This window comes from Suncus etruscus, chromosome 1 (assembly GCF_024139225.1).
Source record: "Suncus etruscus isolate mSunEtr1 chromosome 1, mSunEtr1.pri.cur, whole genome shotgun sequence".
Lineage (NCBI taxonomy): Eukaryota > Metazoa > Chordata > Mammalia > Eulipotyphla > Soricidae > Suncus > Suncus etruscus.
The window spans coordinates 181,853,869-181,880,614 of NC_064848.1; the positions used below are offsets into that span (position 1 = coordinate 181,853,869).

Genomic DNA, 26,746 nt, shown 5'->3' on the forward strand with positions numbered 1-26,746 from the left:
CACCTGTTAGCAGATGCCCTGAAACATAAAAATAGCTTACCTATATTATATTTAGTTTTAGTTAGGTGCTTCTTTTATTTTGGGGGTGGGGGGCACACCTGATGATGCTCAGAGGTTACTCCTGGCTATGCACTCAGAAATCGCTTCTGGCTTGGGGACCATATGGGATGCGGGAGGATCGAAATGAGGTCTGTCCTAGGCTAGCGCACGCAAGGCTTATGGCTTGTGCTACTGCTCCGGCCTGGTGCTTCTAATCTATCATGTTTAATCTTAAATACCTCCAAGTTGTATACATAGGTAGAGAAAGAAGAATCACACTTATTTAAAAAAAAAGTTGTATTTATTAAAACAATTCTGTTAAATAAGCACAGCAGAATCAATAAATCTTATTATTAAACAACCTGTAAATTTTCTAATATTTATCAGGGTACTCTACTCATATGGTTCAACTGAATCTGAGGAAAAAACAGAAGAAATGAAAACAGTTAATTTATAGCTATTGGACAACAACAAAATATGTTTTAGTACTACAATAACTTAACTATTTTCCTTAGATTTCTATGCACACACAAAATTTCACCTCAATGATTTTGAAGAGAAACCCCTCAGCAATGTTGAGAGGTTACTCTTGGCTTTACACTTGCGAATTCCTCCTAATGGTGCACATGGGACCATATGGTGTAGTTCTATCTATCTGGGATAGAACCCAGATCAGACACATGCAAGGCAAGTACCTTACATCATTGCATGACCTCTCCAGTTTCATTTTCTTCAATATTTATTAAGCTCAACGACTAGGCAATTCTAAAGAACAGAACTGTAAAGTTTAATCCCAGAACCACTACCCTGTCACAAATTAAATATCAAGTATGGGAAGGGAAGTATGTCCTCTTTCAAATTCTGAAAAAACTATGAATAGTCCATTAACTGGCTCTGTGATATTCTACCATCAACTAGCTATATAGAATAAAGGATAAGGAGAGATAGGACAATGGGTAAAGCATTTGTCTTGCACATGGCTGACTGGGATTCTGGCTAACTGAGGTTCTATTGTCAGTATCTCCCGTGGCCTTTCAAGCCAGCCAGTATTCCAGAGAGCCAGGAATAAGCCCTGAGCACTGCAGGTTATGGACCAAAGAATAAATAAATATAATATAAATATAATATAATACAAGACAAACCAGGTAAAATATTTCAAGAAACATATGCAAAATAAGAGGGCTAAGGCTCATGCGAGCTGTGAAGATATATATCTTTCTGTTAAATCTATTATTCTCTTGGATTAATAGTTACCACAATTTGATGACCATTACTGAACTTAGTACTAAAGATGTGACCTCAGATGAAGAGCCACCACACTGTTGATATGGAGGCCAAGAAAAGTTCAAGTCCAACTAGATTCTTTCTGATCTACTCTTCTATCCCATTGCCTTCAATGAAGGTACACCAGGGACAATGAAACAGTAGCAGCTTTGCTAACTGAAAGCACTGTGTGTAACTCTAAAATACATAGATGCCATAATAGAAATTTTTCTTACTTCAAGTAATTTCTCTAGAAGTCTGAATAATGGTGCAACCTGAAAAAAAAAAAAGACAATCACCTAAGCAACTTTTTTCTTGTTCAGTATATTAACAGATCATAGAACAGCACTTAGAAAATTTAGAGGGAAAAATCATTCTCACCTAGGTTAAATGGAGAGGTAAAAGCTACACAAGCTAACATTCTATAAGAGTCTAATGCTAATAACTTGATTTTAGGGAGAAAAAAAAAGGCATCAAATTGGAAAGTTTATGAAATACCTGATCAGCCTAACCTAGGGGAAATGTTGTCAGTACACTCTGGTGAAAAATACCCTTTAGGACTTACTTTAAAAAAAAAAAAAAAAGTTAAAAATCAAAGCTTTTTGGGGCCGGTGAGGTGGCGCTAGAGGTAAGGTGTCTGCCTTGCAAGCACTAGCCAAGGAAGGACCACAGTTTGATCCCCCCATTGTCCCATATGATCCCCCCAAGCCAGGGGCAATTTCTGAGCGCTTAGCCAGGAGTAACCCCTGAGCATCAAATGGGTGTAGCCCGAAAAAAAAATAAATAAAAGCTTTTCAAGAGAATCTCTAAGTACAGTACAAGCTTGCATCCTTTCATAAAACGTGAATGGAATCACTCCAAAACTGCTCAGAAATTAAAATGAGAAAATTATGAAAATAATTATGAAAATTATGAAAAAACCATTTTTCTTCCAAGGTAAAAAAAAGAACTTTAAATCCTATCATTTTTGCTACTTTCTATCTACTCAAATTTCATTTACATTACCTCTCCCCTCTCCATTATGTATAATTAAAAAGCAGGCATTCTCAAAAGCCTACAAATACAGGCTTCATTCAATGTAGTTTTCACTAGAATACATGGATAGAAGGGAAGGTAATGTTAATTTACATGGTTTGGGCCAGAGACAAAGTTGAAAGATGGTAGTTGAAAGATGGGCATGTTAATTCACATGGTTTGAGCCAGAAACAAAGTTGAAAGATGGTAGTTGAAAGATGGGCTTGCCTTTTTCACAGCTAGCCCTGGTTTGGTCCCCTGAGCACTGCCTGGAATGACCCCTGAACACAGGAGTAATCCTGGAGACTGCCAAATATGGCCCAAACCTACCATCTACCCCCCAAAAATTACAAAGGTTCACTCCTCCAAAGAGACACTTTATCACTTCTCTCACCTAGAAATGATATAATTAGGTTTCTATTATAATTTTATAAATATGCTTGGTACACAAAAAGATGGTGTATGTAAGTTTTAGGTATCTTTATAGTTAACCACTTATAGCTACAAGGAAATAGCCTATTTAAGGGAAGGGTGCTGGGGTTACACGTAACAGCGCTGGGGACTAAGTGACCATAATTGGGGGCCAGAGGGGCATGTGGTGCCAGAGCCATTTTAAGAAATAAAATTTGGGGCCGGGTAGGTGGCGCTGGAGGTAAGGTGTCTGCCTTGCAAGCGCTAGCCAAGGAAGGACTGCGGTTTGATCCCCCGGCGTCCCATATGGTCCCCCCAAGCCAGGGGCGATTTCTGAGCACATAGCCAGGAGTAACCCCTGAGCGTTGTCAAACGGGTGTGGCCCAAAAACCAAAATAAATAAATAAATAAATAAATAAATAAAATTTGGGGACCGGAGAGATAGCACAGCGGTGTTTGCCTTGAAAGCAGCTGATCCTGGACCTAAGGTGGTTGGTTCGAATCCCAGCGCCCCATATGGTCGCCCGTGCCTACCAAGAGCTATTTCTGAGCAGATAGCAGGAGTAACCCCTGAGCACCATCAGGTGTGGCCCAAAAAACCAAAAAAATAAAATAAAACTTGGTGAACATTTGTTAAAATTAATATAGGCTAACCTAAATATAAGAAGCCAAGAAAGTAAAAACTTTTCCTCAATTTATATTCTCAAAAATACAGCTAGCCCTAATGTACATACAACGTAATGACTAAAGTTAAAAAGAATGCATTGATTGTATACAGGTCTACCAGCTGTAGCAGAATCTTATTTGATATGATTTAGTGGTTACAAAAAAATTTAGGAGGATCTAGGAACATTATGACATTCAATCTATATTAAACAATTTTTGAGTATTCCCAGACTCATCTACAAAATTAACTCAAATAGAAATATTGTAGGTAGTTTATGAAACTTGTATTTAAAAATTCCTGTTAAAATTTTTTAAATAATTACATGTATTGATGGATGTTAACCAAATTTACTATACTAACCATTTTACAATTTATACCTTTATCAAATTATTGTTTTGCATACCCAAAACATTTCCTACATAGATTATAGCCTAATTTTAAAAAATTACAACCCCCAAAATTTCAGATTTAACCTTTCTCTGTGACATTTTATGGAAGAAAAAAATGCACATTTTATTAAATAAGAACTATGAAAATAAAGTTAAACTTCCTATAAGGAATCATTTGTAATTAATGAACTGCAGATAATGAATTGTATATAACCTCAAAATATGAAATATCAGACTAATATATTTTAACATTTTCAAATTAACAGATACCTCTTCTTAATATAACACCTACCTATACATCAAGGCCTTGCCCTTTTCATTTCCCATAGCAAAATATCCACTTCTAGGAGAAAAATCCATGGTATGAACAAGAGAAATATGACTCTTTTTCATAACTGGAAAGTTTGAAAATACGGTACAAGAAGGAAGGTGAACCTGGAAGGAGATAATAATAAGCTTTAAAACAATGGGGAACTCATTTCTTAAATTTTAATCTTTGTGCTGGAACATAATGTTCCTTTTGATTATAGTGCACATAAAATACAATTGATATTGTAGCAGTGTTCCAAAATTAAATTTTGATTATCGATGTATAAGAAAGAGGGAGGGGATTCAAACAGAATGCAAAGAATGTTCAATAATGCATAGGAGACTATGCAGTGCTGAGAACTAAACCCAGGCTTTCTGCATGCAAAGCATGCATTCCAGCCATGCACTGGCCCCATATTTTCTTAATGTTGGTAATATAACACAAGTTTTGCTGGTGCCTAGGAAACTCACATATTTTCTGAATAAATGAACAAATATACTAAAGTGAAAAGTCAATAGCAATAGTGTTCTAACTTAATGACTAAAGGAAAATTTAGTCATAGGGACCAGACACATTTTACAGAAGTGAAGACTAAAAAAGTTCTATCAATATCATAATTTCGTTTCTACATTTTGCTTTTCAACTATGTGATATATATTCTTAGTGTTTTAAATAGCTCCTCAAGACATACAACTAAGCAAACCTACTGTATCAAGTGAAACTTAAGAGTCAAAAAGCACACCTGAAGCCAGGTCTAAACATGAGTAAATCTCTCTTCAAGACTATTCTGGAAAGGATAAGCCAAAAATCAAAAAGAAAAAACAATACTCAATGGATGGATAAATAAAACCTCAACAAGGCCAACAGTTATCCTAAGCAGATTAGTTTAAGAATTCCCATTTCAAAAGATATGTAGCCCTCACTCACAGCTGCCATCATGTCAGCTCATCAGCCCAGCTCAATAGACTCACCAGCCTTTTAGTTTTTAGCCATACCTGGCAGTACTCCAGGTTTTGAGCTCAGGAATCTTTCCTGGTAGGACAAGGGGAAAACTTATGGGATGGCATATGGTCATCAAATCTGAGTCAGCCACTTACTATTGCTCTGGCTCCTAAATTCACTAGTCTTGTAAGAGATGCAAGCCATGCCACAAAAATTCACGGGAATACTAGTCTTAACTGTAAACACTGGGGAGCCCTAGGGATAGGGCAGGCGAATCTCAATCCAGCCAAAGTCTGGGCAGCCACATGCACAATCTACAGTAGCTGCCATGCCAGAGACCCAACTTCACTGTATCACAACTAATCTCTGCAGATACCTAACAAAAAAAAATAATCTCCAGATACAGTTTTGGGGGAATGAAAACTCTTGGTTCTTCTCAAAGTGGGGGGCAGGCAGTCTCTCGCAACTCCTCACCCCACACTTCTGGAAGTAGCAGCAACATCCACATCCCACCACTGCTATCAGATCAGATCATAGCCCCATTTCTACAGACCTGAGGTTCTTGGGAGTGTGCAACAGCAAATGCATGCACCTCCAAACTCGATACTGACACCTCAGTAGAAAAACAGCAAATCAAATGAGAAAGCAGCATAGAAGTCAACTATTCTCTAGAGTTAAAGTGATAGGTAGGGCATTTGACTTGCACATGGCCAACACAAGTTTGATCTCTAGCACCCCTGAGCACATCCAGGAGTGATTCCTCAATGCAGAGCCAGAAGTAACTGAGCACTGCTGGGTGTGGCACATAAACAAAAAAACAAAGCAAAAAGAAGTCAACTATTCTCAACAAACAACACAGAATGTTCAACTAGCAACAATTAGCTTAGTAAAGCTCAGACAATGACTAATGATTTTCACAAATTTTCTTTTACTGACTATCTTTTGATAATTCAAAGTAAGACTAAGTTAGGTATTTAGTCTTAAAGAGCAATAAAAAATATTTTGTGTCTGTCAACAGGACTGCCTTGGGGTGGGGACAGTGGGTAAATGTGGACAATGGTGAAGGGAATATTACACTGGAGGAAAGAAGTATGTTGAGATATTGAATGAAACTGTCTTATGTTCATTATGACATTGAAACAACTGAATTATGTAAAATTTTGTGAACATTTTTGTTTAAATAAAGTGAAAAAAATTTTAATTACAAAGTATTTTTAATTTTTGCAAGAATCTTCATGTTCAAACCTAGTTTTCACTCAATTATGTGTCTGACATCCTGCACAATTTCGAGATTTTATATAAAAGTTTCTTTAAAAAAAAAAAAAAAAAAAAAAAACCGGGGCCCAGAGAGATAGCACAGCGGCGTTTGCCTTGCAAGCAGCCGATCCAGGACCAAAGGTAGTTGGTTCGAATCCCGGTGTCCCATATGGTCCTCCGTGCCTGCCAGGAGCTATTTCTGAGCAGACAGCCAGGAGTAATCCCTGAGCACGGCCGGGTGTGGCCCAAAAACCAAAAAAAAAAAAAAAAAAAAAAGGTTTCTAAACTTGCCTACTGCCCATTTTCAAGGGAGAAAAAAACAAAAACAAACAAACAAAAAAAAAAAACAACTCCCCATCAGGGCCAGAGTGGTTGCACAGTGGTAGGGTGTTTGCCTTGCAAACTGCTGATCCGAGAATGGACTAGAATTTGATCCCTGGCTTCCTATATGGTCCCCCAAGCCTGCCAGGAGTGATTTCTGAGCACAGAGACAGAAGTACCTCCTGAGGGCCACCAAGTGTGGCCCAAAAACAGAAACAAAAACCCTCCCATCACTTTTTACTATATTTTACCAAATAGTCAATCATCTCAAAATCTATTAGACTCCTCTGAATACTAGGAGTCCTCCTAAACACCAAACCTGGAAATTTATACAAAGATTTGTTCATAGTGCTCTAACAGCTGTTTACAATCTCGTCACACAATTTTCTTATCTTTTTTTAATTTTAAACGTAAAGGTCAGGGAGATGACTCCAAGGATGAGAGCATGCCTGGCATGTAGATATTCTGGGTTCATCCCAAGCACTGCCTGGTGTCCCCCAGCATTACTGGGTTTATTTATAATAATATTTTTATTTAAACAGCATGATTACAAACATAACTGTAGTTGGGTTTCAGTCACATAAAGAACACTCTGCTTCACCAGTGCAACATTCCCACCACCAATGCCCCCCATCTCCCTCTACCCACACTCCCTGCCTGTATTCGAGACAGGCATTCTACTTCTCTCACTCATTAACATTGTCATGGTAGTTATTAGTGTATTATTTCTCCAACTACACTCACCCCTCTTTGAGGGTGAGCTTCATATCATTAGTTGGTCCTTCTGGCCCTCATCTCTGGAAATTATAACAATAATGGCTTTTATTTTTCTTAAAACCCATAGATAGGTGAGACTATTTTGTGTGTCTGTCTCTCCCTCTGACTTATTTCACTCAGCATAATAGTTTCCATGTCTATCCATGTATCTCAACTTTTCTTGACTTCATCTCTCCTGATGGCTGCCTAATATTCCATTGTGTATATACATCACAGTTTCTTTAGCCATTTATCTGTTGAAGGGCATCTTGGTTGTTCCCAGAATCTGGCTATTGTAAATAGTGCTGTGATGAATACAGGTCTAAGGAGGGGTTTTTTGTATTGCATTTTTCTGTTCCTAGGGTATATATCCCTAGGAGTGGTATAGCTGAATCATATGGAAGCTCAATTTCCAGTTTTTTGAGGAATCTCCATATTGGTTTTCATAAAGGCAGGACTAGACAGCATTCCCACAAGCAGTGAATGAGTGTTACTTTCTCTTCACATCCCCGCCAGCACTCATTGTTCCTGTTCTTTGTGATGTGTGCCAGTCTCTGTGGGTTGTCACACAATTTTCAAGTTCAATTTATTTTCAAAACTTAAGAATTGTCTCCACTCATTATTCATTAAATGAGATACCTTAAAAAGAGATAGATAAAAGACTATCTCTTTTAAGTGCATCTGACCTAAACATATTTTCACGCTGAAAGAAAACTGAAGACAAAGATCATTTCAGAAATGTTAAGAACAGAAAGCACAGCTTTCCCAAAATACAAATTTAGTAGCTATTGTGCCTCATTTCCACAACTCAAAAAGCTACAATACTGGGGCCAGAGAGATAGCAGGGAGGTAAGGCGTTTGCCTTTCCTGCAGGAGGTCATCAGTTCAAATCCCGGCGTCCCATATGGTCCCCCGTGCCTGCCAAGAATAATTTCTGAGCCTGGAGCCAGGAATAACCCCTGAGCACTGCCGGGTGTGACCCAAAAACCACCAAAAAAAAAAAAAGCTACAATACTAATAATTTCTAATTTCTACATCAAAAGAAATAATATACACTAATTATATTGCTTAATTTAGATTTTAAAATTGTCAATGATAAAAGAGCAAAAAAATTACCAATCTGACTGCTTCTTTTACTTTGTCTGAAGCAATTGCCAGGATTTCTGTAGTAGGATTAAAGGTCAGAGACGTAACACCTGTTACCAAATTCATTATAGCTTTTATTGGCTTTGGATTTGTTTCTTGTAGACAAGACTCTTGATTATATATGTTTACCACTCCACAATTAGAACTGTAAAGAGAAAAAAAGGAGTACAATAGATTAAAAAAAAAAAAAAAAAAAAAAGCAGGGGCTGGAGAGATAGCATGGAGGAAAGGCATTTGCCTTTCATGCAGAAGGTCATTGGTTTGAATCCCGGCATCCCATATGGTCCCCAGAGCATGCTAGGAGTGATTTTTGATTGTGAAGCCAGGAGTAACCCCTGAGCACTGCTGGGTGTGATCCAAATCCCCTCCCCCCCCCCGAGAAAAAAAAAAGCAAAAGAGCTTTCACAGGGTAATTGAATACAGAGTCCACTCCATCAACTAATTAAGTGCAGTGGCTCAAAGGAGCCAGTGGGTGCAGAGATAATAAGTTATTTACTTTGCACAAATGGCATGGGCTTGATTCCCAGTATACAGCATCAGGGTAATCCCTGAGCACAGAACTAATAGAACACCACTGGGTGCGACATCCTCCCCTAAAATAAAAACAAAAACAAAGAAACTAATGGCTAAGATCATCCCAGAATAAAAACTGCACACACTCTGTAGTTCTACCTCATGCTGATTCTAATTTTTTGTTTTGTGGCCACCGATGGTGGTACTAACCACCAAACATCACAATACATAAGATGCTCTGGCAGCCACAACCCTGGTTTGAATTCCTGGCATCCCATATGGTCCCAAGTACTACTAGAGGTCACTCCTGTGTAAGAGAGCCAGGAACCTCCTCCCACAGAGACATAATTTACCAACTGTATTATTAATGAATTGTTTATAAAAAGAACCGTTCAAGCACCATTCAATACAATCAACTTTTAAAACTCTCTCATTAGCAAAATGTTATTTAGAGTTATGAGAGCCCTTTTTACTTACCCACAAGCAACATACTGTCCATTCCTAGATGTAGCAATGCTCAATCCATACAGGCTGCCCTCATCAACAAATCTGTTAAAGCACTTTCTAGAGTTCACATCCCAAATGTAAACTTCCCCATCCCCTAAAGAAAGTAAAAAAATGATATTGGTTACTTTTCTTTTAAACTTAAAAGGCAAGTAGACTGACAATTCTGAGTACCATTTTACTAGCACAAGAAACTACAAATCAAGACCTACTATAAATACCAAAAAATTGGCCCAAAAACATTTCCTTCTATAATTAATCTTTAATAAAAGGTATCTTTACAGTAAAAATAGCTTGGGTTGAACTTTTAGGAAAAACAAAATTCACTTTTAAGAAAACCAACATTTCGGAGCCAGATAGATAGCATGAAGGTAAGGTGTTTTTGCCTTGCATGTAGGACGGTGGCTCGAATTCTGGCATCTCATATGGTCCCTCGAGCCTTCCAGGAGTGATTCTGAGCACAGAGCCAGGAGTAACCCCTAAGCACTGCCCGGTGTGACCCAAAAACCAAAAAAGATAGATAGATAGATAGATAGATAGATAGATAGATAGATAGATAGATAGATAGATAGATAGAGCCAGGAGTAACCCCTAAGCACTGCCCGGTGTGACCCAAAAACCAAAAAAGATAGATAGATAGATAGATAGATAGATAGATAGATAGATAGATAGATAGATAGATAGATAGATAGATAGATAGAGATAGATAGAGAGAGAGATAAATAAATAAATAAATAAATAAATAAATAAATAAATAAATAAAATGCAAGCTTGTCTGGGCCGGAAAGATGCCTTGCAAGCACTAGCCTAGGATGGTCAGCGGTTCGGTCCCCCAGTGTCCCATATGGTCCCTCCAAGCCAGGGGTGAATTCTGAGTGCATGCAGAGCCAGGAGTAACCCCAGAGTATCAAACAGGTGTGGCTCAAAAAAAAAAAAAAAAAAGAAAAAGAAAACCAACATTACATAGGAGTGATTCTGAAAATCCAAGCTGGAGATAAAGTCTAGGGTAAGGCACTCATTTGACTGTCAAACCCGGCTTAATGCCTGGCGTTGATTTATGATTTTCACCCACCACTCAGCACCACAAGGAATGATCCCTGAGCAAAGTACACCCATAAACACAGTCAGGTATAGCCCAAATAAAGAAAACAAAACAGAATAATCCCAGCACTAATCTCAAACTAAAGTAAAAGCTGAAGTTAGAGAGTAATCAATTAAAAAACATAGCAAAGAGTTAAATTAGTCTAAAAAAAAAAAAACACCATATAAAGTGCTTTTCTTCATTCGAGCAAACAGGGTTCAATTCCCAGCACCCCCATTTACTCTCCCAAGTTTTAACAAGAGTGTTCCCTGAGCTCAGAGCCAGGAAGGACTAAGTCCTATGCACTACCAGGTATAACCCCAAAGTCCAAATTAAACTTAAAAAGAGAAAAACTAATGCATTAACAAAGGCTTCTAGCTAATGAATATTTATGCTAATAAGTTCTGCAAAAAATGTATACTACTACTCACAGGAACATTTACTTGACTGCCAACCACTACCAAACAGTGGGAGCCTTTCTGAAATTGAAGGCCCCAAAATCTTTTGGGAATGAAAGTAGAATGGGCAGTCCAAAAAGCAGAAGAGCAACAGAGCAAGATTAGAGCAAACTGGGGATGAAAAAGAATTGGTCAAAACTGCAAAATGTCAGCGAGAAGTGAACTGCCTTCAGTCAACAATGAAAAAACATGTAATTATCTAATCTGGCACCAAACAAATAGAAAAAATAGATCAAAGGGGATTAAAAGAAGAAAATGGCAACGATTCTAGCACCTCAATACAGAAAGCAAAAATATTAGATCACATCACGTTGTAAATAAGCATTTTTAGGTCTGGGAACCTAGATCACATGGCATGCACGTATGTGGACCTGAACTGAACCTTCAGCACCACAAACAAAGAAATAAATACACTTTTTTGTTTTTGTTTTGTTTTGGGGCCAGGCCATACCTGGCAGTGAGCTCAGGCGGTGCTCCTGGCTCTGCACTCAGAAATCGCTCTTGGCAGCCTGTGACCATATGGGATGCTGGGATCAAACGTGGGTCTGTCCCAGGTCATTTGCATGCAAGGCAAATGCCCTACCACTGTGTTATCACTCCATCCCATAAATACATTTTTTCTCAGCCTTTCCTTTCCAATTAATTAAGTCCTTCAGTTCTGCTAGTAAGAAAATGAGATGAAAATGCATTCTACAAGTAAATATTTTTTGCAAGAAAATATAGAATTGGGCCCGGAGAGATAGCACAGCGGTGTTTGCCTTGCAAGCAGCCGATCCAGGACCAAAGGTGGTTGGTTCGAATCCCAGTGTCCCATATGGTCCCCCGTGCCTGCCAAGAGCTATTTCTGAGCAGACAGCCAGGAGTAACCCCTGAGCATCGCCGGGTGTGACCCAAAAACAAAACAAAAAAATATATAGAATCAAATAGTTATAAAAGCATCCAAAACTGCCTCTTTGTCATTATGGCATTAACTTACCAGAAGATGCATATATTTTCTTACTATCTGAAGAAAATGTGGATGCTGCAATCCTCCCATTGATTTTCATGCTACCAATCAATTCTTTTGTCTGAAAGAAAAGTGTTATTTATCAAATTCTTATGGAGGCAAAAGGATAAATGAAACTGTGGAATAAAAAATTTTTTTAATCTAGCTCTTATTTGTGGCATCTATGCTTGCTTTTCCCAATACTTTAAACTTTACTGCCCATAACTCCCCAATTCCCACTATGTTCCTAAACTTGAAATGAAGACTGATGGCTTTACACCAGGAATTATGATTCAAGATATGTCTTATCCTTGAAGAACAGTAACTAAAAAAGAATTATACCTTCATTGATAGCAAATGTAAATATCCAGCAACACCATTTATGAGTAAGAAGGTCCCATCGGGTGCAACTTCAAAACTCTTTATTATCTTCTCTTTTAAACCTAAGGAGATAAATCAATTACATTAAATTAATATTATTCTCTAGAAAAACAGTGACAAGTTTCTGATCCCTTGAGTTATTTACATGTCTTCAAATTAAACAAAGCCTAGGTTTAAACTCAGCCAGATCACTGAATATCCAAATGCTAGTGCTTAGCTAATTTCTTTGCTTTTACTCTGAAGTTATCACTGTAGCCATAGACCAGAGATTCAGTTCCCCCAAATACCCTTATACTGTGCAGGACCTGTGCAAACACAGTGTATACTTGCAACAAAGACAAAGTGCTAGAGGGCTCATGCCAGTCAACTCTTCTCAATGCCTGCAGGTGTCTCAATGCCTTTAACTTTAGCCCTGAGTAAACCTGAGATTGGTTTATTCAATTCAGGAGCTTTCAGGGGGGCACATATTCTTGGGAGAAGCACTGATTATGCTGAAGGTCCTTCTCAGAGCACAACAAAGATTAACACTTGAGGTTGAGCAATGCCCAGGACCAAACTCTCAGGTTCAAGCACACAATGGACTCTTCCACTGAATTGCAATCTCTAAACATAAAGAGTTCAATAATAATAAAAGGAGAAGTATATCACAAAAATAAACACATGTGACTAACAGTTACTATTAAATCATTATTAGGTTATTCTTATTAAAGAGAAAACAGAGGAAAAAATAAAATGCCATCTCTTATAGTCAGTAACAGGAAAACAACCCTGCACACCAAGTCCCAAACTAACAACACTATTATTTTGACTGACCCATAGCTTCCTTCTGCAATGAGATACCATAGCCCATTAGATCTAAAGAGCAGAATGAACGATAAGATAAAAGTAATCATCATATAATGTTTTCTCTTGATAGAGGGAGATGCTGAAAAGCTTCAAACTCAAAGTGAGATTCCTTATGTCAAAAATATCAGCATCGGGCCCGGAGAGACAGCACAGAGGCGTTTGCCTTGCAAGCAGCCGATCCAGGACCAAAGGTGGTTGGTTCGAATCCCGGTGTCCCATATGGTCCCCCGTGCCTGCCAGGAGCTATTTCTGAGCAGACAGCCAGGAGTAACCCCTGAGCATCGCCGGGTGTGGCCCAAAAACCATAAAAAATATATATATATCAGCATCACCTGAGCTGCTAAAAATGCACCACTGTCCAAAGTCAGACCACAGAACCAGATTCTGCACAAGTTCCCCCACATGATTCATAAACACATTAATAAAGGCAAAGCATCAAGTATGATTACATAAAGAATCTAATTGGAAAGAATCACTAAGTGTCAAAATACAAGAAAGAAAAAAGTAACAAGATGTTTTCATCTTGGCCTTATTTCTTCCAACCACCAGTAGAAATATGGCTGTACAAAATCATTTACAGTCCCACACATACAAAGCAGGACTACTAGCGAGCTGTAGCATATACCACCACTTCCTATGATTTATAGTATCGATCCAGCAACCCTCATCACAAGGATTTGGTTCTCAGGATTTATGAAGGTGTCACTATATTTTGTCAGAGTAGGACTCGGGGAATGCATGGGAAGAATGAATAAGGCTGAGGAAAGAAATCCCTTTCACCTACCAAAAAGTATACTTACAAAGTAATCTATTCTTTAAAACATATCACAATACTAAAGCAATGCTTTATTTCCTTGAAATGGAAGCCAACTTTCTATTATAAGCTGCACTGAATGAAAATAATTTTTCCAAGAAAATTCCAAGAAGCTATGCTTTCTCGTTCCATGACCATGCTCTTTCTGCTGAGTATGATGATAAATACTAACTTTACAGAACAATATTTTGTTTTTCATCTGCCCTTTTTGATCTTGGGATGACAGGTATTTCCAAACTATGATTTTCTTATAGTAAATGTTCAATAGAATCAATTAACTATTTTCATGCAAATATTTCAATATGAGATTTTCTAAATACTAGAAGACTTTTTTTTTTTTTTTTTGGTTTTTGGGTCACACCCAGCAGCACTCAGGGGTTACTTACTCCTGGCTCTACATTCAGAAATCGCCCCCAGCAGGCTCAGGGGACCATATGGGATGCCGGGACTCGAACCATGGTTCTTTTGCATGCAAGGCAAGAATCATATGGTACAAGTGGTTGTTAAACTAACTCAGCTGTGGACATGAAAGGAGGAATGACAAGGCTGGAGCGACAGCACAGCAGTCGGGCATTTGCCTTGCACAAGGCCAACCCAGGACAGACTCTGGTTTGATTCCTGGCATCCCATATGATCCCCCGAGCCTGCCAGGAGCAACTTCTGAGCACAGAGCCAGGAATAACCCGAGCACCACCGCGAGGTGTGACCCAAATACAAAAACTTAAAAAAATAAAGAAAAAAAGGAGGAATGACAATGTTCAATAAAAACCTACCTCTCACTTGATGCACAGGAATTAACTTTCCAGCCAGCATATCATAGACATAAAGAACCCTGCTGTGGGTACTTGTAGCCAAAACCTCTTCTCCATTAGCACTAAAACAAGCTTTAAAGATTGGAAACTTTTCCAAATAGATGCTCTGGATTTTAGGATTTGTTTTCCCATCAACCTATAAAAAAAAAAAGGCAAAATGTTCCTGCTGATTAGACCCTGTATTCTTATGATAAATGCTTTGCACTACAAGTCTTCATTTAAAATGCCTACCTGAAATAAGGATACAGCGTTATCTAGTCCAGCAACCATCACAACCTGTGCACCTGGATGGAACTGCACAGAAGAGATCCGAGCAGAACTAGGGCGTTCAGCATTAGCAGGTTGGCAATTCTTCATCTAAGGAAAAACATAGCTGAAATTTTATCAATTCAAATGGGTTAAACACTGTTTTCTTTAAAGCTTAAGGCAGTCATTATAATGCTATTTAAAATGTAGAAGACAATGTAAAAGATTCCACTGGTCTCAATGGAATGGCAACCTGAAGATCACACTCTACTACCATGGCAAGACTTTGGAGAGGGATGTATGGGAGTGGGGGGGAAGGGGCCCACACCCTGTGACGCTCAGGGATTACTCCCAGCTATACACTCAAAAATCACTCCGGGCTTAGGAGATGATATGGGACACCAGGAATCGAACCCAGGTCCATCTTGGGTCAGCCATGTGCAAAGCAAACGCCCTACCGCTATGCTATTACTCTGGCCCCATTGTAGTAATTTTTAATGGGCTTGCCTTGCTTGTAGCTGACTAGGGTTCAATTCCCAGCACCAATGTGGCCCCTTGTGGCATGCGAGGAGTGATCCCTGCCTTCAGCAAAGCTAAGTATAGCCCAAAAACAAAGCTAAAAATATTTTTACCCAAGGTGCTTTAATACTCAAGATTTTAAAATCAGCATTACTTAGAGAAACTTCCCAAAGATGCACCCATTTGTGTTAGGAAAAACACTTTGCTATCCAGAGTAATTTTACTAAAAATTCCTAATCTGGCATCTTTGCACTCATGACACAAAAAAAAGCACTAAGTGGTTTTCTCCATGGTTCTTAAGGTTGACATGCAATGTGTTCAGTTCTCCAACAGGGTAGAGATAGTTTGTTATTTTATATTTTGCTACATATCACAAAGAACAAAAAAGCAATACTGGGGCCAGCGAGGTGGCGCTAGAGGTAAGGTGTCTGCCTTGCAAGCGCTAGCCAAGGAAAGATCGGTTCGATCCCCCTATCCCCCGGCGTCCCATATGGTCCCCCCAAGCCAGGGGCAATTTCTGAGCGCTTAGCCAGGAGTAACCCCTGAGCATTAAACGGGTATGGCCCGAAAAAAAAAAAAAAAAAGCAATATTGGCCTGGCTGTGGGAGAAAAGGGACCCCCCATTCACTAGTGGTGCAAATGTCGACTGGTCCAGACTTTTTAGAAGACAGGATGGGACATTTCAAAATGGTCTCTCAACCAGTGTTTCTCAAATTTCTGTCATGCCCCCCTAGGAAGAAGAAAACTTTTTTCATGCCCCCTGCGCAACTGTAAATAGTATCATTACATGGGGCTTAGCTTGTTACAACAGTGTTTGCCAAGGTCAAACGCGGCCCCCTTTACGGAGCCTCGCGCCCCACTCTTTGAGAAGCACTGCTCTAGTCCTAGTCATTTCTTTTTTTCTCCTGCATTAAAAGTTAAATGAGGTGCCAGAGCACTAGCACAGCAGGTAGGGTGTTTGCCTTGCACATGACTGACCTGGGTTCAATCCCTGGCATCCCATATGGTCCCCCGAGCCTGCCAGAGCAATTTCTTTTTTTTGTTTGTTTGTTTTTTGTTTTTGGGACACACCCTGCGATGCTTAGGGGTTACTCCTGGCTGTCTGCTCAGAAATAGCCCCTGGCAGGCACGGGGGACCTTATGGGACACTGGGATTCGAACCAGCCATCTCTGGTCCTGGATCGGTTGCTTGCAAGGCAAGCGCCGCTGTGCTATCTCTCCGGGCCCCCAGAAGCAATTTCTAATAGTGGAGCCAGGAGTAACCCCTGAGCACTGCTGGGTATGGCCCAAAAACAAATCAAAACAAAATAAAATTCAATTGAGCTACAGAGGACATAGCTTAGTGGTAGAATAGGAGCCTCATATTTTAATAACATTAACAAGAATTATATGTGTAGTTTGCTTGTAGTTAAATGTTTATGGTAACTACATTTTCAAAAAGTGGCTGTAAAGTCCCTCTATGAGGAGTTAAAACATCTCCATAAGGCACAGAGAGGCAGTTCTACTTTCCTCTAATAACTTACCATTTAAAAGGTTATCTTTCTCATCTACTACATAATATCATTTTATAACAGATAATATATCATGTCAGAGAGAGACCTATTCATTTGATAGATACTTAAAAGGGAGGACCCCAATAGAAAAGCATTTGAGTAAGTCAGAAGGAATAGTATTATTAGTAACTGCTATAGACCACTTTAAATAGGATGGCCAGGAGAGTTCTTACAAGATATTACTTGAACAGAAAGAAAGAATGAGGGGCCAGAGCGATAGAATCCTGCAGCCGACCCAGGATGGACCCAGATTCAATTCTTGGCATCCCATATGGTCCCAAGCCTGCCGCGGTGATTTCTGAAGGGGCAGAACCAGGAGAAATCTCTGAGAGCCACTGGGTATAGTCCAAAAAAAAAAAAAGGAATAAGCTGATCATAGCAGTACTTAAAGAACAAAGGTTTTTTGTTTTGTTTTGAAAAAAAGTGTCAGAGCATTTAAGAATAAAGAAGTCCTGGGGCTGGAGAGATAGCACAGTGGTAAAGCATTTGCCTTAGACACAGAAGAATCCCGGCATCCCATATGGTCCCCCAAGCCTGCCAGGAGCAACTTCTGAGCAGAGCCAGGAGTAACTCCTGAGAGCTGCCAGGTGTGACCCAAAAACCAAAAAAAAATAAATATAAAAAAATTAAGAAGTCCTGCCAAGCTTGAGTAGAGAATGAGAGGGAAAAGACCTGAGGTGAAATTTCAGACACTGACCAGACCAAATCATAGTGAGTAAAGTAATAAATTCAGAAGCTTTCAAAAAGCAATAAAAAATGACATGAATTGATTTTTTTTTTTAAATCTCTCGTTACTGTATTAAGATTAGCTTAAGAATGAAAACTAGGGGCAGGGGAGATAGCACAGCAGTAGGGTGTTTGCCCTGCAAGCAGCCGATCCAGGTGGTTTGAATCCCGGCATCCCATATGGTCCCTGTGCCTGCCAGGAACAACTTTTGAGCGCAGAGCCAGGAGTAACCCTGAGCACTGCCAGGTGTGACCCAAAAACAAAAAAAAAGAATGAAAACTAGTCATGAATCTACTATAGTGTACTAGATGTAAACTGCACAAAATAGGTTGAAAATAAGGAGAAAGGAAAGAAGGGAAATCAAACAGGACTTCCAACAGATTCCTGAGCATATAATTTAATTTTCCTGATTATCTCTGCATTAAGTATTTACTAAGGCTAACTAAAAGCAAGCACACAATCCCACAAATAACAATTTTCATATACATGTATTAGGAAGCACACAATATTTACGTAGTAACTAGCAAGAGAGGCTGAACATTACCGATTCTCACCTTTAAGATTCCTTTTGGAAGAGAAGCTGATGTAGTTATGAAATTCCCAGTCCTTTGCAACAAATCATCTTCATCCTCTTCACTTTCATCTAAATCAAACAAACCCAAAAGGCTGATCTTTAGAACCAATGAGGTGGTCATTCTGTCCCCAAATACCTGCATTTCAAGTATCAACTGCCTTCCCAACTCTTGATATCATTTTGCAAGCTATAAAGACAGGGAGGTTTGAGGAAGAGGAAAATAATCTATAACTTACCATAAAAGGGATCTTTCTCCTCTACTACACAATCCATAACTTATATACTATTGATTTCTGAAGGTGTACAATGATAAAATTATGGTTTAAAGATGATACATTACAATTATATTTAAAGGGAAAATACTTCTCTCTGAAAGATACTTGCTGAAAATAGCACGTTGGACAGAACTGAAGTTGATGTGTAGACAGCACTTTGCCTTATTTATTTATCTATATTTTGGGGATAGGGTTGTTTAGGCCACATCTGGCAGTGCTCAGTGTTTAGTCTTGGCTCTGAGCTCAAGGATCACTACTGGTGGGCTCGTTGGACCATTTGGCGTACCAGAAAGCGAACCTAGGTCAGCCATGTACAAGGAAAGCACTCTACCCACTGTATTATCATTCTGTCTGCACAATTCTTATACATAAGAATATACCTTGTACACATTCACTTTTATTTCTGTTCCTCACTTTCCCATATACACAAAATGAAGGTACTAAATTATATATCTCAGATGGCAGCAGTAATTTAACTGCTGACCTAATCAGTCTCTAAATAAATTGAGTTTCCTGCTCTCCTAAGAGTCTTGTTTTGTTGTAGGTTTTTGTTGCTTGTTTTTTGGCCACACCCAGCAGTGCTGAGGGGTTAATCCTGGTGTGCACTCAGGAATTACTCCTGGCTGTGCTTGGGAGACCATAAAGGATGCTGAGAATGTGCTTCCCTTGCACAGAGCCTACCTGGGTAAATCTTTGGCTTCCTGAGTTCCCTGAGCATTATTAAAAGTAATTCCTGAGTGCAGAACCTGTATTCCAGGGGTCTCAAACTCACGGTTTGCAGCCCTCCGAACAACATTTTGTGGCCCTGCCCTAGAGGAATCTTTTTTTGTTTTGTTTTGTTTTTAGTTGTTTAGGTCACACACCCCCCAATGTTAAAGGCTTACTACTGACTTTACACTCAAGGACCACCCCGACTTTGCCTTCTGTGGCCCCCAGGTAAATTGAGTTTGAGACCCCTGCTGTACTCAGAAGTAAACCCTGAGCACCACAGGTTAAGTCCCACAAACAAAAACAACTTCTCTTGAATGAGGCCTTCTTCTTTCCCCAACTGGATGTCATCATCATGGACAACATGAGGAAAGTTATTCTGCAGATGTCAGAATCTGGAAGTGAGCATCACCTTCCACCACACCAATTTTGTACACATAAAAGGGAAATTTGTACTGGACTAATCTTGTGATGTAGGAGAGTCCCTATAATTACATGGATCTAAGATGCTATGTTCTATGCTTGCAGAATTATAAAACGAACAACAAAGTATTGCATCCAGAAAAGCAATTGGTTACCAAGGGTACAGAAATTATGTCATGGAGCAGAGGCGGTGGCACTAAAGGTAAGGCGTCTGCCTTGCAAGCGCTAGCCTAGGATAGACCGTGGTTGGATCCCCCGGCATCCTATTTGGTCCCCCCAAGCCAGGAGTGATTTCTGAGCGCAGAGACAGAAGTAACCCCTGAGTGCTGCCAGGTGTGACCCAAAAACCAAACCAAAATAAAATAAAACAAAACATGGCGATTTCTCAGTGTCATATAAAAGAGAGGTAAGTAAGATATATCTTTTTATCCCAGAGCTGGAAATACAATACAGTGGGTAGAAAGCCTGGAAGCAAGGGTTCAATCCCCCTGATACCTCATAGGGTCCCCCAAACACCTCCAGTGGTGATCCCTGAGCACAGAACTAGGAGTAAGCCCTGAGCACCACCAGATGTGGCCCAAACATCCCACCCCAAAAAAGATTATCTGTATTCCCGCAGATGGTAGGGCTACTGGATATAGCGAGATAAATTTCAAACTAGAAAACTTTTTCCTAACAATTATTAGAGATGAGGAAGATTTAGTCCAGTAAAAAGTATATTATTTTACATATTTAAGCAGCTTATTACCCAATAGATATAAAAGTGAATAATTCAAACTACTTCAATAAGATCCTTTCAAACTCAAAGTAGCCGAAGATAGCATTGAGGTAGGGTGTTTGCCTTGCATGCAGGATAGTAGTTCGAATCCCGGCATCCCATATGGTTCCCCGAGCCTGCCAACAGCGATTTCTGAGCGCAGAGCCAGGAATAAGTAACCCCTGAGTGCTGCCGGGTGTGACCCAAAAAAGGAAAAAGGAAAACTTTTGTTTGTAGGGCCGAAGCAATAGCACAGTAGTGGGGAGATTGTCTTGCTTGCAGCCAACTGGTGGATCAATCCCCCAGTATCCCAAATGGTCCCCAGAGCCTGACAGGAGCAACCTCTGGGTGCTGCCAGGTGTGGCCAAGGGGAAAAAAAAAACCTGTTACTACTATAAAGGGCTTCACCTCAGAGATGGTAGACTTCAAAATTAATACTTTCATAAAAAAAAAAAAATATATATATATATATATATATATATATATATTTGAAACATGTTCAAATGAGCCAAGAAAGCTTAATCACAGAAATAATTTAAACACAGACATCTAGATTTAAATTAATTAATTTAAACTCACCATCTGAAGACATTTTCCGCTTATTCTTCTCTGCCCAGGCAGGTACTCCCCCCATAGCATGCTGGAATCTAGCAAAGATATAAATTTGTGATAACCATTATATGATACATTTAAAGAGTTTACGTTAGAGCATGTAGAGAATCTTTTCCAAAGAAAAACTCTCTAAGAAAATGATCAGCTGGGTAGGTAATATATGCAGCCCTTTGTTTCATTGTGCTGTATTATGCAACACAATCTGAATAAAATGGCAGCATTTCTCTCTGGAAAAATGTTTAGGAAATGCCATTTCCATTACAGCATAAAGGCTAGAAGCTGGAAGGTACAAAGAATCTTATAAATATTTAATGCAGAAATAAACACTAAGTTTACTAGCTATTAAAAAAAATGAAACTTTTTGAAAATTAGACAAATGGCAAAACTGGACTGTGATCCCTGAAGTGGAAAATAACAAAGTGAGTCATCCAACCAACCACCAGGCTTCTCCATCTTGAAGGTACCCATTTAAAAATCCCTGGCACAAAACCATGAGGAAAAAGACTTGAAAGAGATCTTGCATGTGTGAGGCCCAGCCTCCATCAGAGCACAACCTCAAGGAGCAAGTTCCAATACTGAGCCTGAAACAACCAGAGCACTCCCAAGATATGTACACTCCTTACCCAAAAAGGAACTCCAGAAACCCACATAAAGGTTCAAAACATTTCTACTAAATAGTAAGCGGCACTTTCCAAGGATGAAACTACATGTAGTGAAGTGATGATTAGGGATCCCAGGGCCAAAGTCATAGCACAGAACTAGGGCATTTGCCCTGCATGCAGATGACCCAGGATAAACCTGCCATATGGTCCCCTGAGCCTGCCAGAAGTGATTTTTGAGCAGAGCCAGGAGCAACCCCTGAGCGCTGTCGGAGGTGTGGCCCAAAACAAAAAAGTCAGGAAGATTAGGGATTCCTTCAAAACAGACAGACACACACAGATACACACAAACACTCACACACACAGACCCTCTCTCTCTCTCTCACACACACACACACACACACACACATGGATTCTCTTAAAACACACACACACAGACCCTCTCTCTCTCTCTCTCTCTCTCTCTCTCTCTCTCTCTCTCTCTCTCTCACACACACACACACACACACACACACACATATGGATTCTCTTAAAACACACACACACAGGCATGCACGTGTGCACAATAAATTACATGATACCCAAACTCAAACACTTATTTTACAAGTCAAAGAAGAATCCTTATTGAAGTAGCTCAGGGCATTCCGTAGGTTATCAAGTCAGACCTTAGTTTTGAGACAAATCTAGTCTTGTGTATGGTCCTTAGAAAAAAAGCTTATAATGGGGACATGACAGGTAAAGGATTTGCCTTGCATGAAGCCAACCTGGATTCCATCCCCAGCATCCCATATGGTCCCCCAAACCCACCAGTAATGATTTCTGATCACATAGCTAGGAATAACCAGAGTGCTGCAGCTGTTGCCCCACAAAAATCAAAGATAAAATAGCTTATAAACCTCTTCTCTTTTTAAAAACGTTTGGGACAACCTAGCAGTGGTTCCAGGGCTACTGCTGGTTCAGTGCTCATGGGACCAACCATGCAGTATAGGAATGAAACTAAGAAAATGCATACCAGGAATGTGTTCCAGAGCCCTTTGCACTAACTTTTTGACTACTAAGATTTTTAAGGCAGAATTAGAGTATCACAAATCTGAAGAATGTTCTCACAGGCAATGCATAATAAGCAATGGGGGTACAGTGTCATTATTATGTCATCAACTTACTTTCAAACATCAGAAAACAACATACCCCAAATAGATAAACAAACGACAAATGTTTTACCAGTGCAGAAATTAAACCATGAACCTTATATATACTTTTTTATATATTAATATTTATATATATATATATACACATACACACACACACACACACACACACACACACACTTTTTTTTTTTTTGGTTTTTCGGGCCCGTTTGATGCTCAGGGGTTACTCCTGGCTAAGCGCTCAGAAATTGCCCCTGGCTTGGGGGAACCATATGGAACGCAGGGGATTGAACTGCGGTCCTTCCTTGGCTAGCGCTTGCAAGGCAGACACCTTACCTCTAGCGCCACCTTGTCGGCCCCAAAATAATTTGAACTGATTTTTTTTTTAATGGTTTTTGGGCCACACCCGGCAGTGCTCAGGAGTTACTCCTGGCTATCTGCTCAGAAATAACTCCTGGCAGGCACAGGGGACCATATGGGAGGCCAGGATTTGAACTAACTACCTTAGGTCCTGGGTGGGCTGCTTGCTAAGCAAACGCCGCTGTGCTATCTCTCCAGCCCCTAAATGTTTTGTTTTGCTTTGTTTTTTTTTGTGGGGGTCACACCCGGCAGTGCTCAGGGGTTATTCCTGGCTCCACACTCAGAAATTGCTCCTGGCAGGCACAGGAGACCATATGGGATGCCAGGATTTGAACCGATGACCTTCTGCATGAAAGGCAAACACCTTACCTCCAATGCTCTCTCCAGCCCTATACTTATATACACACACAAATAAATGGCAAACCAAGAAACATATTTAATTAAACCCTAAAGCAAATGTTTGTAGCTACTGTTATTTTAATATTATTATATTACAACTTTTCATATTATATTACAAAGTTGTGAAAATAAAAATAGCTTACTATATGCAAATGAGCAAGCAAACTTAGCACTAATTTGATATTGATGGTTGTATTACAAGTTTTTTCCAATTTTATTTTTCTATTGTAGTCCCTTCTCCTTTCAAATGACTAAAATTTAGATTTTCTTACTGTTTCAAAATGAAACTCTGACTACCGGGGAAGCAGTTAAACAAAAAATTAAGAAAACCAAGATAGGGACCGGAGAGATAGCACAGTGGTAAGGTATTTGCCTTGCATGTGCTGACCTAGGACAGGCCCCGGTTCTATCCCAGCATCCCATATGGTCCCCTAAGCCTGCCAGGAGTGATTTCTGAGCTCAGAGCCAGGAGTAATCCCTCCAGACACCACAGGTGTGGCCCAAAAACCAATAAATAAATAAACAAAAAAAAAAAAAAAAAAGAAAAGAAAAGAAAAGAAAAGAAAAGAAAAACAAGATACACTACTGGTAATAAAAACTACTTGACAAATCATATGAGAAAAGATACTTACTCTTCTTTAAGTCTCTTTTGAAGTTTGTCCTTTGAAAGTTTACTTTCACTGGAATTTTTCATCAGGTTTTTCCGAAACCTGTTGTTCATCATCTCAACCCTATAAATTAAAAAAATAAATTGCAAACATAAATATCTTTTAAAGAATCAACAAACAATTGCTGCCTCTAGGATTCTGAGAAACATTTAATTGAATAGTATAGGAAGGTCTTAATATTAAGATGTATATAATATCTCACATGCATATTCTCCATTACACCCAGGACAAAAAGTCTACATTGGAGGGGGGAAGCAGGGTAGGGGAAACAGGACAGCAAACACCTAACTGTGCTTCTAGGCGATGCCCAACTCTATGCTCCAGATAATACTACGTGGGGCCGGAGCAATAGCAGAGGAACAGGGCAATTGCCTTGCACACAACTGACCCAGGACAGATCCAGATTCAATCCCTGACATCCCATATGGGCCCCCAAGCCTGCCAGGAGCAATTTCTAAGCACAGAGTAATTTGAGCACCACTGGGTATGGCCCAAACCCACCCCCCAAAATAATATTAATATTAGGTGATGCTTTGGGGGCCAACCCTGTGGTACTGGGAATTGAACCAGCACAAAGTCAGGCAATGACTTAACCTCCATCCATTTACTTAACTCTTCAGAAAGCTTTTATTTCAAACTCATGATGTACCTAGATGCAGCATTATACCTTTCTTTTTTTTTTTTTTTTTTTTTTTTGGTTTTTGGACCACACCCGGCAGTGCTCAGGGGTTACTCCTGGCTGTCTGCTCAGAAATAGTTCCTGGCAGGCACGGGGGACCATATGGGACACTGGGATTCGAACCAACCACCTTTGGTCCTGGATCGGCTGCTTGCAAGGCAAACGCCGCTGTGCTATCTCTCTGGGCCCAGCATTATACCTTTCACCAAAATGACTTTCAGGGGCCGGAGAGGTAGCATAGAGGCAGGACATTTGCCTTGCATGCAGAAGGATGGTGGTTTAAATTCTGGCATCCCATATGGTCCCCTGAGCCTGCCAGGAGTGATTTCTGAGTGTAGGTAGAGCCAGGAGTAACCCATGAGCACTGCCCAGTATGCCCCAAAAACAAAACAAAACAAAATGACTTTCAGATAAAGTAAAGAAAAATAGAAAAACTAAAACTTGACATGAAAAAAAATTTTCTCTCTGATGAAATTTTCTGTTAAAAATAACAATAATATAAGATTCAAAAAATGGGGCCGGGCGGTGGCACTAAAGGTAAGGTGCCTGCCTTGCCTGCGCTAGCCTTGGACGGACCGCGGTTCGATCCCCCGGTGTCCCATATGGTCCCCCAAGCCAGGAGCAACTTCTGAGCACATAGCCAGGAGTAACCCCTGAGCGTTACCGGGTGTGGCCCAAAAACCAAAAAAAAAGAAAAAAGATTCAAAAAAGGAAAACAGATTCACAGAATTTTATATAAAAAGTTAAACATTAAAAACAAAAATAATAAACAGCAACATAAAAACTGGAAGAAAAATTACAATAAATCTGACAAATACTTTTAATTCACTGTATGTAGAGTTATTATCCTATGATAATTAATTAGTATGAAGCGCCATTTATGACAACACGGATGAATTTGAAAAATATGCTGACACTGAAAAAAAAATCACATAATCTTGCTTATATGCCAGAGCAATAGCTCAGTGGTAGGGCATTTGCCTTTAATATGGCTAACCGGGTATGGACCCGGGTTCAATTCCCAGCATCCCATATGGTCCCCCAAGCCTGCCAGGAGTGATTTCTAAGCGCAGAGTCAAGAGTAACCCAAGCTTCGCCAGGTTTTGTCCAAACCCCTCACAAAAAAAACACCAGAAGACTAAAACAGTTAAGAGGGGGCAGAGAGATGCACAGCAGGTACAGTGCTTGCCTTGCATGCAGTCAACCTGGGCTTGATCCTCAGCATCCCACATTATCCCAAGTACAGAGCCTGAAGTAACCCCGGAGCACTGCTGGTGAGGCCCCAAAACAAACCACAAAACGGACTGTGTGAGGAATTAGCTTGCCTATGAAATCATTTGACAATGTACATCATGTTATAAGGACCAGAATAATAGAATAGCCAATAGGGCACTTGCCTTGCACAGAGACAACCTGGATATGTACAGATCACTTATGGGCAGGTCCCCCAAACAAAAACCAAACATTTTGTATACTTTAAATATAGACTAGGGGCTGGGGGGCAAGGGTGGGGAAGAAGGTGATCCTTTTGAGCATCCATTAGTTACCAGAAATTGTTTGTGGTGTTAGGAACAGAACCGGAATTATAGC

General features: G+C 39.7%; 1 protein-coding gene across 1 annotated transcript in view; it reads right to left on the bottom strand.

The window, feature by feature from the left end:
* Positions 1 to 324: 324 nt before the first annotated feature.
* Positions 325 to 26,746, bottom strand: part of UTP18 (UTP18 small subunit processome component) — a 32,622-nt gene continuing 6,200 nt past the window's right edge. The window contains exons 3-14 of the mRNA XM_049771011.1: positions 24,442 to 24,540; positions 21,271 to 21,338; positions 18,509 to 18,597; positions 15,141 to 15,266; positions 14,871 to 15,045; positions 12,399 to 12,499; positions 12,048 to 12,138; positions 9,506 to 9,629; positions 8,486 to 8,660; positions 4,076 to 4,218; positions 1,539 to 1,577; positions 325 to 455 (exon numbers count right to left, since the gene is read on the bottom strand). Coding sequence (XP_049626968.1) covers positions 1,553 to 1,577; positions 4,076 to 4,218; positions 8,486 to 8,660; positions 9,506 to 9,629; positions 12,048 to 12,138; positions 12,399 to 12,499; positions 14,871 to 15,045; positions 15,141 to 15,266; positions 18,509 to 18,597; positions 21,271 to 21,338; positions 24,442 to 24,540 — 1,216 coding nt within the window. The 3' untranslated portion in view covers positions 325 to 455; positions 1,539 to 1,552. The remainder of the gene's footprint in view (positions 456 to 1,538; positions 1,578 to 4,075; positions 4,219 to 8,485; positions 8,661 to 9,505; positions 9,630 to 12,047; positions 12,139 to 12,398; positions 12,500 to 14,870; positions 15,046 to 15,140; positions 15,267 to 18,508; positions 18,598 to 21,270; positions 21,339 to 24,441; positions 24,541 to 26,746) is intronic.